This window comes from Gavia stellata, chromosome 1 (genome assembly GCF_030936135.1).
Source record: "Gavia stellata isolate bGavSte3 chromosome 1, bGavSte3.hap2, whole genome shotgun sequence".
NCBI lineage: Eukaryota > Metazoa > Chordata > Aves > Gaviiformes > Gaviidae > Gavia > Gavia stellata.
Genome location: NC_082594.1, coordinates 124,379,426 through 124,394,987, shown reverse-complemented (window position 1 = coordinate 124,394,987; position 15,562 = coordinate 124,379,426). Strand labels below are relative to the sequence as shown.

General features: G+C 40.6%; 1 protein-coding gene across 1 annotated transcript in view; it reads right to left on the bottom strand.

Annotated features, from left to right (window-relative positions):
• Positions 1–277: 277 nt before the first annotated feature.
• Positions 278–15,562, bottom strand: part of ABI3BP (ABI family member 3 binding protein) — a 166,100-nt gene continuing 150,815 nt past the window's right edge. Inside the window, 5 exon segments of the mRNA XM_059836118.1 lie at positions 278–1,702; positions 3,735–3,848; positions 7,661–7,822; positions 8,807–8,836; positions 10,319–10,398. Coding sequence (XP_059692101.1) covers positions 1,587–1,702; positions 3,735–3,848; positions 7,661–7,822; positions 8,807–8,836; positions 10,319–10,398 — 502 coding nt within the window. The 3' untranslated portion in view covers positions 278–1,586.

Below are 15,562 nucleotides of genomic sequence, written 5' to 3'. Positions count from 1 at the left end.
CTTGAACTCTCACAAAGACAAATTAGGAAATAAAGTGAGTGAAAATATTCCTACCTTCAGCATCCTTAAATACTGCTGCTCCCACATCGTCCGCTCCACCCCGGGAGCCATAGCTGTAACGCCTGCTGTTGGTGCTCGTCAGGCCTACCCCATCAGGTGTTCCTCACCCCCTTTAACATGGGCCTGTGTCAGAGCACGCTGCTTCCTGAAATAACAGCGTTTCCCACAGGAACTAGTATTTGTTTTCACGTAAAACACTTAAGAAAAACACTTGATTAAAAAATACTTTATTAGGCGTACAGTGTACCTGCAATGTACTTTATAAGGCATTTTCTGTAAATGACTGTTTCTACTATATATATATCTGGGTGTTCCTGTTCATATTTTTTCAATACCTTACTAATGTAATGAATAACACCTTTAAAAAAAACTACATCTCTTTATTTAGTTCATAAATGTTCAAGCGGTACAACAAGTAGCTTTGGGAGAGGTTTTAATCAAAATTACTGTAAAGCAGTTTTAAAGTTCAGTCATCACTATTTCCCCTTTGTCCCCAATGAACAATGTTCAAACTACTTTTTTTTTTTTTTAAATAAAGTAAACCCGATGATGCTGTTACAAAAGTAGCTTATTTTTTTTCCCGTTTCATTCACCTTTCCCTGCACTATTCGTACGTTTGGCTTTTGAACCAGTGAGCCTCAGTCTCTGAAAACTACACTTTCATGAAAAGCCACAACCATGGAGGGCGGTTTTGGGTTTGGTTTTTTTTTTTTTATTCCATGTACGCATGTGCCTGTCTGCTTCAACTGGAGGAAACCAAACCCACCAACCCACCACTGCCAAGCGCACGGGCAGTGGCCCCAATGCCATAGCTATAGGCTAAACATACTCTTTTGCTGGAGCTGAAGCGTTTGAAAACAAACATGGAAAAAACCAACCCACTGACCTGATTGTTTCGAGCTGCACGTATAGCAACCTACCTCAGCGTTTTGGCAGGAGTATAAACTGTAGACTAAGAAGAAAGCGCTTCAAGTTTACTAGTTGCAGGATGTTAAAAATTGTAGGGTCTTTTTCTATAATTTATGACTGGGGAGACGTTACAGATCTGTCTGGACAGGTAGCTTATGGCACTTTTAGGTTATAAGCAGACCAGTGAATATTTAAAAACCAAGGCAGATTGCATTCCATGACCAACTCTTCTGTAACTGTGCCTTAAACATTTATTACAACATTGTGATAAATAATATACACACCGTATCTTTTAAAATACCATATAAACCATACCTCAAGAATAGGGAGCCAGCTTCCCTATACATTATCCTACAACGTGTCCCTAGCCTGTTTGGGGTTTTTGTTTTTTTTTAACTCTAAAAACAAATTTGTAAAACTGGATAACTACAGTAAGCAGCCTACGCTATTACACAATTAATGCAGTATTGGCATTAGACTTGTATAAACCCTTGCACATCAGCAAACTTAAATTTAAGTGCCAGGCATACCATAAACATTTCCATCTCTGAGCCTGCGGCGGGCAGTTGGACGGGGGGTGGTTAGTGCTGGGCCTTTTCACCAAGTTCATGTCGCATCTACCATTTCCCAGGTATTGATGTTCCACACTCGTACCAGCGAACATAGTTAATGTGAGTCTCCCCGCCTATTTTTCCAAATTTGACAGGTTCCTGACGAACTGCCCTGAAAAATCCTGGAACAGAGAACAGAGTATTGTTTGCGTGAAGCCCTCAGACAGTACCTTCCGCTGATGCCTGTCCACAATGCCATCCATGGCTAACCCAGTCACTGCTGTTAACCCATCTGCCACGAACGGGTCTGTTTGCTGCCCCCACACTGATGAGCGCTGTGAAACAGCTGGCAATTGTCCACCCGACTGGGACAAAAGCCGAAGCGCTTGGGATTGCTGCAGCCCAGAGCAGGAGGGGTGAAGCCTGTCTCCCCGTGACACTTGTGTTCCCAGCACCGACCCACGGATGGTGCTGGCAGGGTGAGGCCAGTGCCGCCTCCTTCCCCGCTCTGGCTGCTGCTGGGGTCTGCTCTAAAGGGGCGGCTGTTCCTCCTGCAAAGTTCCGATGATTGAGTAGTCCTCGCTGCAGTAGCCGTAACACTCCGGTGAACCTAAGTAAAACTTGGCAGTTGGGGATATTTCACACTACCATCTCGCCACCCCCAAGCGAAAGAGCGTACCTCCTGCTTTCAATCTGTGCTGTATGACGACACACATGCTTCCCATTCAAACAATGACGTTAAAAACCAAAAAGTGAGCAGTTAGTGTTGAATCCAACCTGATCATCAGAAATGTGTGTGTGGCTAAAGCATGCGTGTGTGCACACACAGACAACACAAAATACTGTTCTGCAGCTAATATCCAACAGCAGTCACCATGCCCTCCCTGCACTTCAGGTCAAATATACTGGCTGCAGTCAGGGAGGAGCTGAGCAGCAATGGACAATCTGTCTGTTCTTCCCTCTGTTCAGTTCGTTTACTAGAAATATAACCTACAGAAAAGATGGGGGCTTTTTTTGTTTGTTTGTTTTGTTGGGGGGTTGTTTTTGTTTTTTTCTAAAAATTACTGTAGCTCACAAATCCACTCAGTTAAACCCAGTTCCTAAAAACAAATGGGTTTTAAATGTCTTTTAAGCTAGGGTAGCGAGCTTTTTTATGTAAAAGCATGTTTTTGATTTATAAAATCTTTTAAAAAAAGTGAATCTGGTAACAACTGAGAGGTCTGCTGTCCTGGCAATGCCAAATTGGATTCAGACAATCCATTACACAAACAGAATACCTTTACAAATGGGCAACACTGGCGGGGAAAGGAAAAGCAAAGCCCTCTTTAGGGAAAAAAAAAATAAAAATCACATAAGCAAACGCCTTTCAAGATTGTTCACCTACTCCCATGCCTACCTCAATGCTTTTCTGTACTTCAGTATGGTGTTTTATAAATGAAGCACTACCGACAGGAAGGTTTGGTCAACACACTGATAGTATACTGAAAACCGTTTTGATATTTTTCTCAGTAAAATATTCCATGACACACTCGGCATGCACGCGTGTACCGCTACAGCCTGCGTTCTTACCCCCCAAAGGAATGGAATACCTCGCACTGGCACTGCTGCAAACAAGCAAGGCAGGAGTTCAGCTGACAGAAGTACAATTTTCTTATGCTCGACCTCAGCAATGTGTGAAAAATAGCCAGGCAGGTCACAGCTGCGTTTAGGACGTCCAGTCCCATGCCCACTTAGGCCAGACTGGAATTCTAGGCAGCCAGCGCAAATTAGTGCACGCAGAATTGCTATGGCATGAATTATATTTTCCAGTAATAACTTTTTAGTTTCTCATTAGCACTAAACAAAGATGTTTAATGCCCAACTGATGATTTACTGCACTTTAAATCAACCTTGCTAGTTTGAACATAACACTTCATGCCTCTCTGCAAACTCAAATTTGTGGTTGGGTTTAAATATGTAATACCAACTGTGAATGATCTGTTGGAATGTTTTAAACAGGAGAGAGGCTGTTTACTACCTAATAGAACCTGAGTCATAACCTGCTTTTAGTAAGTCATTGCTCATCTTCAAAAACGCCTCGACTCTCTTCTGCCTGCAGCCCGTAGTCCCCTTCCATCGCCCACCTCAGCAGTGGGCACTGAATCCGCTGCCAGGAAAAAGAAACACACAAAGGAATTCCCAAGGTTTGCTACAGAGGCAGGCATAAGGCATTACCGTCTTTGACTGGTAGATCTTCTTGCTGTCCTGTCCTTCCATCTAAGAATGAGTCTACAAATTGGCAGTGATCTTCTCCATGGCCCCTCTGGTCTCCTATGTTGTAAAATTTTCCTGAAAGCAAAGAAGCAGCAAAGTTGAAAATCCGTATCCAGTTTAGCGAGGGCTATTTCCAAAACCCACCAGAGGCAATGCGCTGTGCTCTTCGCTCTGTGGGGAAGCCGAGGTGAATGCTACGATTCTTTCCTGTTGGGATCTGTAGCTGTAATTTGAACATCATGTACGCACTCATACAGTGCTCACGGCTGAGGACAAAAGTGCCCCATTCCTGGCCAAAATCTATGCCTGAATGTATTTTTTCTCCTCCCTACATTTCATACAGTAGGTGAAATTCTGTTATTACCTAGAACCTCATCCTGACTGTATCAAAAATGAGGTAAGTTTTGCTAGTGATTGGAATGGAAGGTGGGTTTGGTTCCCTGTCAGGAAGCCCCCAGTACCTTCACAGATGTTTTTATAGACCACCTCCTAACACAGCCAAGGCCTGTTTTATAAAACATCATATTCTTCCATGTATGTGCAAGTGACACCCTTTAACAAACAGATGACCTCGGTATAGCAACTGCTTATCCAGCGCATGAAGCGTGCCCATGTATTTATTTGCAGGGTTGCTTAACAGGACACTTGATGGCAACGGAGCAGAAAACAAGGTCTCATGTGCCCCATGCGGTGTGTGCTGTCGTTACGGTCTGTGCTTATCCTGTTAACAAGAGGACTTACTGATTTGATTTGCAAGGCACTAGTAAAATTCAGTTCAGAAGATGGAGGAAAGCATGCTACGTTCTCTTCCCAAGCCTTGGCAGGAAACACTTCCAGATAAACTTGCTGTTTTTTCTAAACTCCTTTCACAGCACTTGTTCTTAATATGTTCAACCTTTGGTTGTGAGGTTGAAAGGAAAGGTGAGAGCATTTAGAAATAGGCTCAGTACTCAGGTATAAGCTAAGCAGAAAGTCCAGTTACTCATTAGATGTTGGGTGTCCTGTAGCCTTGAATCTGCACCAGTTCGGCCATTTGAGAGATGGTGAGATGGCTTATCATACTGGTCCCTAAAGTGCAATTAATAAAAGAGCAGCCTACCGAGAAACTCTCTCATATTTTTGTGATCTGATCAATACTTTGCCAAAAATTCTCACCTCCAGTTGACGGTCTCTATGCAGGCAGTTCTTCTATAGCTTTAGAAAATTATTTATTACTATCTAGTTTTGGCTGCAGGCATGTTTTTTCCATAGAAGAACTGGTCAGAGGGAGTTCCTCTCAGCAATTTTTTGGTTTCAAATTAAGAACATTCAGGCTGCCCAAAACAGCATATTTTTTTTTTTTTCCATGGCTGTTGAAGGTCACACTTAGAATTTATTTTTTTCCTCCCCTCAATAAATGGTTTTTTTAGGTGGCCTGCTTTTCTGGAATGCCTACAGTGACTGCTCTAGAGGACTGTTAAATGAGGTCAGCAGTAGATGCTGGTTTACAGAACAGTCCTGGCATGTGAAACATCATAGATCAGTTTTTCTTCATGAAAGACAGAATAAACCAGATATTTTTATGGCTAACACAAGAACAGTAACTTTCAGATACACATATCCTCTTCTGGCCCACAGCATAACCTATGCAGAATTCAAACAATTGCTATACATAAATTAGCAGCATTCTCGGTGACTCTTAAAATTCTTACTGCCCAGTTCTTCCCATAATAAAGGAACACATTTAAAAACATTTAGCTAACGAATGACTAGATTAATCTTTCTCTTTTGGGGATAGCAATTCTAGCATAAAATAAATTTTTTTTTTTTCCAGTGTTCCCTTATGGGTGGTCTTAAGAAAATTAGATACCGTCTTTGTTTTATACACTGTGAATTCTGCAACACTAGAAGTATAACTTCTTGCTAAAAACCAGCAGGTAGAGATACGGTTGTTGGCAGCCTTATACAACAGCATTTGTACAATGCACCCAAATTTCAAGATCATTACGCTGCTTAAACAGCAAAGCTGCAGAAGGTATTTTCAGCATCAGGTGGAACTCGGAGCTCAGCGCAGCCCTTCGCTATGGGCGCACGTTGCCCAGCTGGCTGGTGCCAGCAGATACACTTCCGCTGGCCCCGGGGGCACGATGAGACAAGGTGTGACTGTGAAAGACATCAGAACAGTGTTTGGCTTCAAACTGGAAACCTTCTCACTCACATATAGAGGCCCGTGCCATGACAGTCTCACTTAGGAAATGGGGGAAAAGCGGCTTTCCTTCTGCATAAGTATTTCAGTTCTTTTAAATATTGTGACAACTGGTCAGCGCTGGTTTTAACAATTCAAGCGCAAAAACCAGGCTTAGCAAGTATAATGAATACAATGTGGCTACCATCATCTTTCTCCAGCCAAGTTAAATCACCACCCTTCCAGCAAGAACAAAAACAATCTAATGAAAATAGGAAAATGGGCTCCTGATATATTAAACTTTTTTCTTCTAAGATGGAAGTAGCTTTCACTGCAGTGTTAATTCACTTGATTTAGGGCTGAAGTCTAGTCCTGCTAGATTAGCACTGCTATTTCCTCTGCTGGCTGGTTCTGTGATACACTATGCCTCATTGCCAGTGGTTGTCATTTGATCACAGCTGGTTAGTGCAGCAACAGTTGAATGAATGGTACCTCTGTTCAAAACAGCCTCTTTTATTCACATAATTGCCAAGATATTATTTACGTATGAGGTATTGTACTTACTATTAACAACAGGGCTTTCCTTCCTTGTCTGCTCATGGGAGAATGGTGCCGGGCGGCTTAAAATTGTATTGGCACGGGCTGCCCTACACTGCCCTGTCTTTTCTTTCCATGTTCCTACATACAGAGACCACAGCCCGGCTCCTGTGAGGTGCTGAGCTCCCAGATGGGGCAACTTTGGGTTTTGAAAGTTGATTCTTTCAGCCACAGTTTCTCCTAGTTAATTCAATCTAATGTGATGAACATACCACCTACCTTGCACTCAAAAGACATTTTCCATACATGAATAAAAAGATTACTTATTTGATAAAAGACCTCATACAGAAGAAAGCCAAGGAGCTTGGGATGGATTATAAGAAGTTCACATATTTCTAAACATAGCTTTTACAATCTACATGAGACACAAAGTTCTGCTTAACTACCAACTAACTGAAAAACACTTTTTCCAGGCTGTTCCCCCAGCTTACACACAGCATATGTCACTTGATTCAGGTCTTAAATAAATCACACTCTGGTGACCTTAAGACACTGAACAGAACTTGAGAAGATAAGGCCAGGAGGCTGCTGTTAGTAATAAAACATAATATAAGAAAAAGAAGGGGGGAAAAAAGAGATTATAAGCAAATATATATTTGTGAATTTCACATTTGGGAATATGAAAACGAAACAAAAACGTCAAAGCAGGCGAGTAAAACCTGTTGACTGGAGTAGAAGTCATGTGTTTACAAGCCTCACAGTAATGAAGTAACCAGATGTTTATCAAATGCGATGGGAATGACTGAGTCTAATCCTGGTTTAAAATTAGGTCCTAATCCTCTAATTAAGAACTATTCCAGGCTACCCTTTAAATACAAATTTGGCACCTTTACAATATATGCTGTTCACTGGCAGAGACCTGATCTTTATCAATTTTCTGTATGACCCCCAAGATACTAACAGGTACTTAAAATCAGATGATCACCGCAGAGAAGTAACTCTTCAGCCTGAAAATTCAGTAGCAAACACATCAATGATTACTGAGCACAAGCAGATTACTGTTTATGATTAATCTGTCTATGGACACTTCAGCAGAGCTCGACTTGTTAAAAACCTCTTAGTTTTGGAACCATGATATCTTTAAGGAGTGTATAATGTGGACAACACTGATTTGAATGTCTCTTACCTGTAAGTGAATCACTGAGGTATATCTTGTATCTCAAAGAATTACACAGCTGCACACCTACGAACTTCTTATACCAAGTCCTCTTTACGTATTGTTTCCCTTTGCATTCTGAATAGGTGTCCGAATTGAATGGGATTTCGGTCCAGATAGCATCCTTTCCCACTGCAGGAGAGAGAAAGAGGCTGAAGTATGATGCTGCATACAAAATTATGTACAACAAATATATTCAAATCAATAGAATTAGAAATCTTGATGGAGCAGAATGCACCATGGCACGAGTCACCTGCATTTTGAACATGAAAGTTATGTCAGGGAAGCACCAAAGGGTGCAGAAATGATTGATGCAGTGAACTGCTTCTGCTCTCTGTGTGTGCTACCAGTTTGGAATAAGGTCATTCTAGGACCTTGTTAGGGGGACAATGTCTGTGTTGGCAAAACTCTCATTTATAAAGTCACTGTTTTTCAGTGGGTTCAGGCCAGGACAGCCAACTTGCAGCAAACTGTATGTGATTTAACAAAGACACATAAAAATTAAGTGTCATGAATTATGTGGAAAGAAACAGTGTCTCAGTATTTGTCAAAGTGATGTCCATTACAAACGCAAAAAGCAGCCCAATTTGCTTGAGCGATCTCAGCTGTTCTTCAAAAGCTCAGTCTACCTCCCAGAGAAGACAGCAAGAGTCTTGTAAGTGGCCTAAAGCAGCGCTGGATCAAGCCTTCAGAAGCAGAAAATTTTTCTAAAACACAATGGCAGATAAATAGTATCCTCTGAGTTGTGCTCTGTTAACTCACTTAATAAGTGTGGAGTAGCTTATTCATTTTACAGAGCTTTATTTTGCTTTAATGACAAGGCTGAGAAAATACGAGGCTGTCCTTGGCTCAGTTGTATATGTTGGTTTGAAGCCATCCAGCTGCCATGGGAGCACCACATCACATTGATTGCGTTCCGCTCAAGTAAACAAGCAGCCTGGCATGAATTCCTTACCAGGGGTATGGGTGGAAGGAGTGATATCATGTGTGAATGCTGTTTGATTCCATAACTCATTTAATTGGCGCAGTACAGCCACCCTCCTCGTAAAGTTATGCTATCTCGTTTATGAAAACATTCCTGATCAGAAGACACTGTACTATACATAAAAGGCTTACCTGAAATTGGCTCACTCACTCTCGGGTCCGCTGGGGGAAGAAAACAAACATTCAATCAGACACTGTAAAATGAAGTTTCCCAATATTACAATGGAAAAGCATTGGTAAGTGATTTTCTACAGTTGACATAAGCGGTAATTTGTGAAACAGAAAGAGTTTTGGAAGCAAATTTCACGTTTGTATTACAGTAAATTAAAATATTTCATATATTTCTTATATGAAACTACAGTATCAATGAGCTTTTAAAAATTTTACTTATGGGACAATACCAGTCAAACACAGTTCTAGTAAAAACAAGAGATTAAAGCTGTAACCAGCAAAATCCAGTTCTACTGCATCTTTTTTAAAAATTCAGTTTCAAAACTTAAATAATAAAAAGGACCCCTCTGTAATACTTGCCACACAGAACTTGGCTATGAAAGCCCAAAAGCGAGAAATGGATGTGTGCAATTAAGAAAAAATAAAAAGTGACTGCTTAATTTGTCCAAGCTAAATAGGAGACAGAACATAAGCCTTGTCATTCACGAAAACTGCACTTGGCATAAACATTTTTTCAGTTTTAACAATCTAGGATTACAAAGAGTGTATTCACAGTTTTTAAATACGTGTGGCATAGGCTGAACTCCTCCCTGACTAATCCCTTGCTCAGCCAAAACTCTCATCCATCAGTGACAGCGCTAGATGGGGACTATTGTATTATTACACCCGGCTCAGCACACAGATTGAGACAGCCCTTTTAAAAAGGCTAAATCAATTTTGTGTTTTATATGGTCCTTAAGTACTATCACGCAATAAACACTTCTACGAAAAAGATGGTATTTTGTTTGTATGAAGTCAACAAGTCAACTGTAGTTAGCCTCATGGGAAACTGGAATAGGGAAAGAAAAGGCACTCTCTGATTCTCACCTCTGAGTCAGACAGGACTTAACTTGGGAACCAACCAATGGTCAAAATAGGCTTGTACACACCTCTTTAACAGTTCCACAGGAGAGTAAACAGGATGGAAAAGGACATACTGGGACATTGACTCCTCCCAATTGCTATTTCTCAATCCTTATTTCAGCCAAAAGGCGTCACGATTATACAGCAGCCTTATTGAACAATAGCAAAAGTGTCTATAAACACACCAGCCCAAAGAAAAACCTTATGTTCCCCATCCAGAAGTCATTAATGAGTTTGGTAGATACAAAAAGGTCAGGAATATTAATCTTAAATGACTGAGCCTTCTCTAAGGATAAAGTTAGTTTCTTCATAATGAACACCAGACAAACTCTGTGCTCCTGGTTTTTTCTCCTGCTGTCTGGCCATCTTACATCCTCACGCAATACAGCCCTGATCTCAGGCTGACTTTCCAGGCACTACCGTAACATGCTCAGTAGTAAAAAGCCAATCTGGAGACAGTGAAGAGGAAGACCAAACGTGCAAAATGAAGCAAGAGAGCCTTTCATATATCCCACAAACATGGATATTAGAGCCGCTCTAAGTGATGGTGAGACCTTTGGAAGTTCTTACCTGATTCAGTACTGAATGCCACAACATTGCTACTTGGACCTTCACCAAGAGGGTTTCTAGGTTTCACGTGGAATTCATAGCTGGGGAATAAAATAGAAGAGATGAAAATTTTGCAAACCAAGCATTCTTTCAGAGTGTGGGGCAAGCAAACTGCCAACATACCCCTTGGTGCTACTCGCCTCCTAGAGAAGAACAAAAAGGCCTCATTTCTTGCTCTGAAAACACTGAGACATTCTTTGTCCTAACTGTATAAGGCCTCTCTGAACACATAATTTACCAGTCCTTTTGGTAATTCTTTGCACACATACTATTAATGTTTGATTTAATGTACCACTGGTTTAGGTCTGTCTCCTCTCACAGATGCAGTTTCAGTTTGGCAAAGGGAGCAGTTCAGGTGAGGCCAAAAGCAATCTGGTAAGCAGAGATGGAGTAAAGCACATTGCTATTTATTTGCACATTTTTCATTCATAAGAACACAAACCTCCAATTCAATGCCTTGCAGGCCCACCGACAGTGACAGACAGGACCAGTGGTGAAACACAGGGCATGTCCTCCAGGAGAGGAGCTCGGCCAAGGCGAAGATCCAATTGCTTGAATACATGTTACTAGTAAATACATTAAGTACTGAAAAGATACCGTGCAGCTATCTCTTTCTATCTTTTCATAGTAATGTCGCACAACACCAGTCTGTAATGTAGTTATCTCATGATCTCTTTTCATCACAGCTGCGTTGGGAACCAACAGAGTGCTATGAAAACGGAACAAGACTGAAGAAAAAACTCCAAGCCGGACTCCTCTGCTTAAGCCTCATCCACCCTTCAATACTTGATTAACAGTGATGGACAGGCAAGACAAAGTGGTTTCTAACTCTGCAGCTCAGCTGAAACTTAGACTTTCAGTTAGAAGCTCTAGGTAAACAGCTATTGATTACAGTTGCAAACCTAAAGACGTTATACAGAAGACACCAGACAGATGAGGCAGGAAAGAGTTACAAGGGTGGACACTGGACACAGCTAAGATCTTGCATCGAGGGCAGAGCTAGGAACAGACTCTGTATTTCCTTCCTCCCAGCACACATTATCCCAGCAAGCCGCCTCTCCTGGCTCCAGGCTGGCAGCACCTGGGAATTTCTTATTGCTCAGCGATGGCTCAGTGCCTCCCTGTAGGACCTGCGTGCCCTCCATGCCAAAGCACCCTGATGAGTAGCATGTATACCTCCAGTCAACAGCACCCTCTTCATGCCTTCCCCATGAGCTATAAGCAAGAACCTGTCCCACGCATGCCACCTACAGAGAGACTTTTCATATGCTTTGAGTGCAAACATGGTGAATCTCCCTTAACACACAGCAATTTTTCATCATCAAGAGAGATCCACAGGACACGAGTCAAAAGGACTGTAGGCCTGGAAAACGGGCCCTAACTGAGAGACTAAACACAGAGCAAAATGAGAATCCCACAAGTGGGCAATTAAACATTCAGCTCTTGACTTGTGAAGGATCATTTACCAATGATAACTTGGTAGCTCATGACTGTAACATAGCATTGCAACGTATTGCTGAAACTGTTTCCACACAGCAATTTTCTAAAGACAAAACACATACCACACTCTGCACGGTTGGAAATTTGTAAACTCCATTTGCAAGTCCCTACAAGAGACAGAATAATTCAGTCCAAACTTTGGATTACCTCTCATTACTTCTTGGCTCCTGCAAAACCTGAACAGCTCGCTAATTAACCTCAGTGGACTTAATCATGGAGTACCAAGCAACTGTTTTCCATCCACAGTATTTGTAGGACAATATTGAACTTTGAAATTGCTTACATAAGCAATTACCTTTATTTCTAGGGTTTTCTTTTCTTTTTTAAGGGAAATACTTACAAAGATTCGTATGCTGAACAGATGCATTGTGGATAATTCGTGGATATTTCTAGGTGAAACATAGGCTTGTTTTGAGCTTTAAAAAGTCTATTTGGCGTAATCTTAACATTTATTCAAACATGCTGCAAGACCATTTTGAGCAACTCATATTACCCTACTACACGAGGGAGCCATTAAATAAATAATAAATTGGATAAATTCTAGACACCAAGTCTTCTTCATGATCAAATTCAAATTGTTTAAACAAATACATGCTTTTAAAAATTGGATCTGAGCAGTTAATATTCACATTGGGCATGTGGTACAGTAACTTTTTTGGTCAAGAAGCATTCTCATCTGGTAGGAAAGGTCGTTACCTAGAGAACTTAGCAGAGCAGTTGGGAGACTCCTTCTGAAGAATCACTGAAGCATAAACAAATATTTGCTAATACATTGGGTGTTTTAAAGTAATAGCTAGAAAATTCATCTTGGACAATGTAGAAATTAATGCACGCCTAATGATAAAAGACTCCAAAGAAGTTTTCCTGCTTCCTTCACAGCAGGAACACCTTATCTAAAGCTATTACTGTAATTTTGATCATTGATAGCTCAACATGGCAGGACCTATTGCTTTACTGGGAGTTTACGGTTTGACCTTATGGATGATGATAATCTGTTTATATCCCTTTCTATAAAATCAAAAGGGAAATATGAAGAGCACTGCCTAGGATTCCTGACCTAGAGTTTTTTGATTCCATAGGATTGGCTACAAGGAAAGGACAAAAACTGAGCAGGTGAAATGCTCTTATGGAACTGGCCTGGGCAGCCGCAGGGACTCAGAAGGTAACGATGCAGGCAAATGTGAACTAAAAGATCGACAGTCAGCATATCTGGATCTCGCCTGAAAATGTAAGGGTTTCACAGATTTTGCAAGCTGGATTTACATGCCTCTGTCAGGCAGAAAATCAGAAGCTGGACAAGATGGTGGAGGATTTTGAAACAAAATTAAGTATTTTGCTGATTTCTGAACAAATATATTGTTCTCAAGCGCTGATATGCCCTACTTTGAGTTGCATCAGGCAACAGTCTTCATAGGAAACAGTCCTGTTACCAACAAACTTAAGTCGATGAACTTGGACTCATCAAGTCTCTAACTCCATAAAAAGACCAAAAACAAGAACTAAAGACTAAATATTTTCCAAGCAGTGTTTTTCAAATTGTGTCTAGGGACCACTAGGATCTCTGCAAAAGATCAAACCACAGTTGGGAAAATTATGGCAAGATTGAAATAAAGAACTTAAATCTACACACGGAGATTTCAGCTCATGTAAACATATAAATGAAATTGGAGAAAAGGCAATTAATAAAGAAATGTCCAAGTTTAGCTTAGTCAATTAGGGGAGCCTCCTACTAATAATGTTAAAGAGCAAATTCTTTAAACTAAAATATATACAATTCCACAGTTTTGTGGTAGGCGTTTTTACAGATGCCCAAGCATCACATTTCCTCTGCCAAATTCAATCCTGAAACAATAGCTGTGGCTGCAACAGTACAAGAACAACAAACAACCACTTTTGGAGATAAAGAGAAGTGACTAGTTGACTGAAAAATGAAAGGGAGAGAAAGGAAAAGTTAGACCGAGCTCACAATTTGATAAGAGTTTACAGATCTAACTGTAATGTTAAAGCCATGGTGTGGCTCTCTCCATTGAAAACCATTTAAAGTCTCCCTCTTTGTGTTAGGTGAAAGATCTGAAAAATAGAAATAAAATGGTGAAAAAAGGGTACCAGCTGCAATCTTACACGCTTCTCCACGAAGCACAAGGGAGGGGAAAAAAAAAATGCTTAGAGGATCAAGAAAGTACATTGGGCAAAGTTAATAAAGGGAAATAGGAAAGCTATATAATGATTATCCCATGTCTACCTCTTAGCTAGACTTATTCATGAAAAACTGGAGTCTAGATTCCATCTTTCTATCTGTGTGCCTATGATGCCAAAAACTCCGCTACCCAATATATACAGCAATCTAACGTGTCACACCTCTAACATCTATAAGATTGCTATCCTACAAACTTTGGAGACTAGGCCTCCCAAATCCTCCCAAACTGCATAAGACAATAAAAGTCCTTGTGCAGATTAAATGGACTTGACTGACAGTAATTACTGTGCAGAGCATATTTTTCCACCACAGGAAATTGTTATTCCACATGGAACTCTGGCAGACGCTCCTGCATTTTCAAATCATGCGAAAGGAGAAGACTAAAGATTGCAGAACTGAAAATAGGTGAAGGGAGATTTTCACCATAATAGGACGATTAGAGCAGCTCAGTATGGTCCTGGGACTTCAGGTTAATTGCTGGGGAGATGCTGGTGGTTAGATGACAATCATGCAGGACTGTCTCCATGTATAGAGCTTCTCTGTCTCTGCGGAGGGTGCCTGGATAGCAGTATGATCAGACATAGCAAATAAAACTAGGTTTAAGAGAAGGGAAGGAAACAAAAAAAGAAGGAGAAAAAAAAGAAGTGCTAGGCTTGTCTGAGGAGTCTTTCTCCTAATCAAGTTGGAAGAAGGGCTGAGAGAAATAGGAAATGCTTACCCATGAACCCTGGCATCAGCAGCAATTTAGGACAAAAATCTGTTACTTTTGTAATGAAGAGTACAAAAAACGCAGCATTTTTCTGTCACTCTCTGCATTTTTCGGCATTGTAGCTTTCACTGCAGTTCTCATCTCTTGACCCTTGCTGTTAACAAAAGCTAACCTCTCTGCATCAGGAGATTTTTTTTCTTGTATGTGGTTAGCACATTTTAGGTGTTAACTGCAATAAAACAATACTACCTAATGGTAGTAACAGCATGAACGGGTAGGTATGATTTACTGCGTGTAAGCACACAAAAAGCTTACTCAGTAGAGGCTTGAAGACTTACTTGGTATGGCCTTTCAGTAAATTATAGTAACATTCTCTTTTTTTGTTTGATACCTTTTGTAAGACATATGAAAAAACTTTTGAAGAAAACCATCTACAAACATTATAAAAGCAGTTTGGTACATGCATATATCCTACACATTTCATGTTTACTTTACAATTTTGATTGGTTCATTGGTTGGGTTTTTTGGTTTTGTTTTTTCGGGGGCCTTGGATTTGGGTTTTTTGGGATTTGGTGTTGTGGTTTTTTGGTTGGTTTTTTTTTAATAAACATTTCCTGTTATTTATATTGCTCAAGAGACCTCATGGCTGGAAATATACTTTGCCTTGGGACACAATCTAACCCAAAAGTCCAAAAGAGGCCACTCAAAATGTATTCAAAAAGGAGAAAAGTATATTTGAAATCACCAAACTACTTAACCAGGCAAAGAATCAGTACTTAAAGGGAAGTTTTACAAAGCT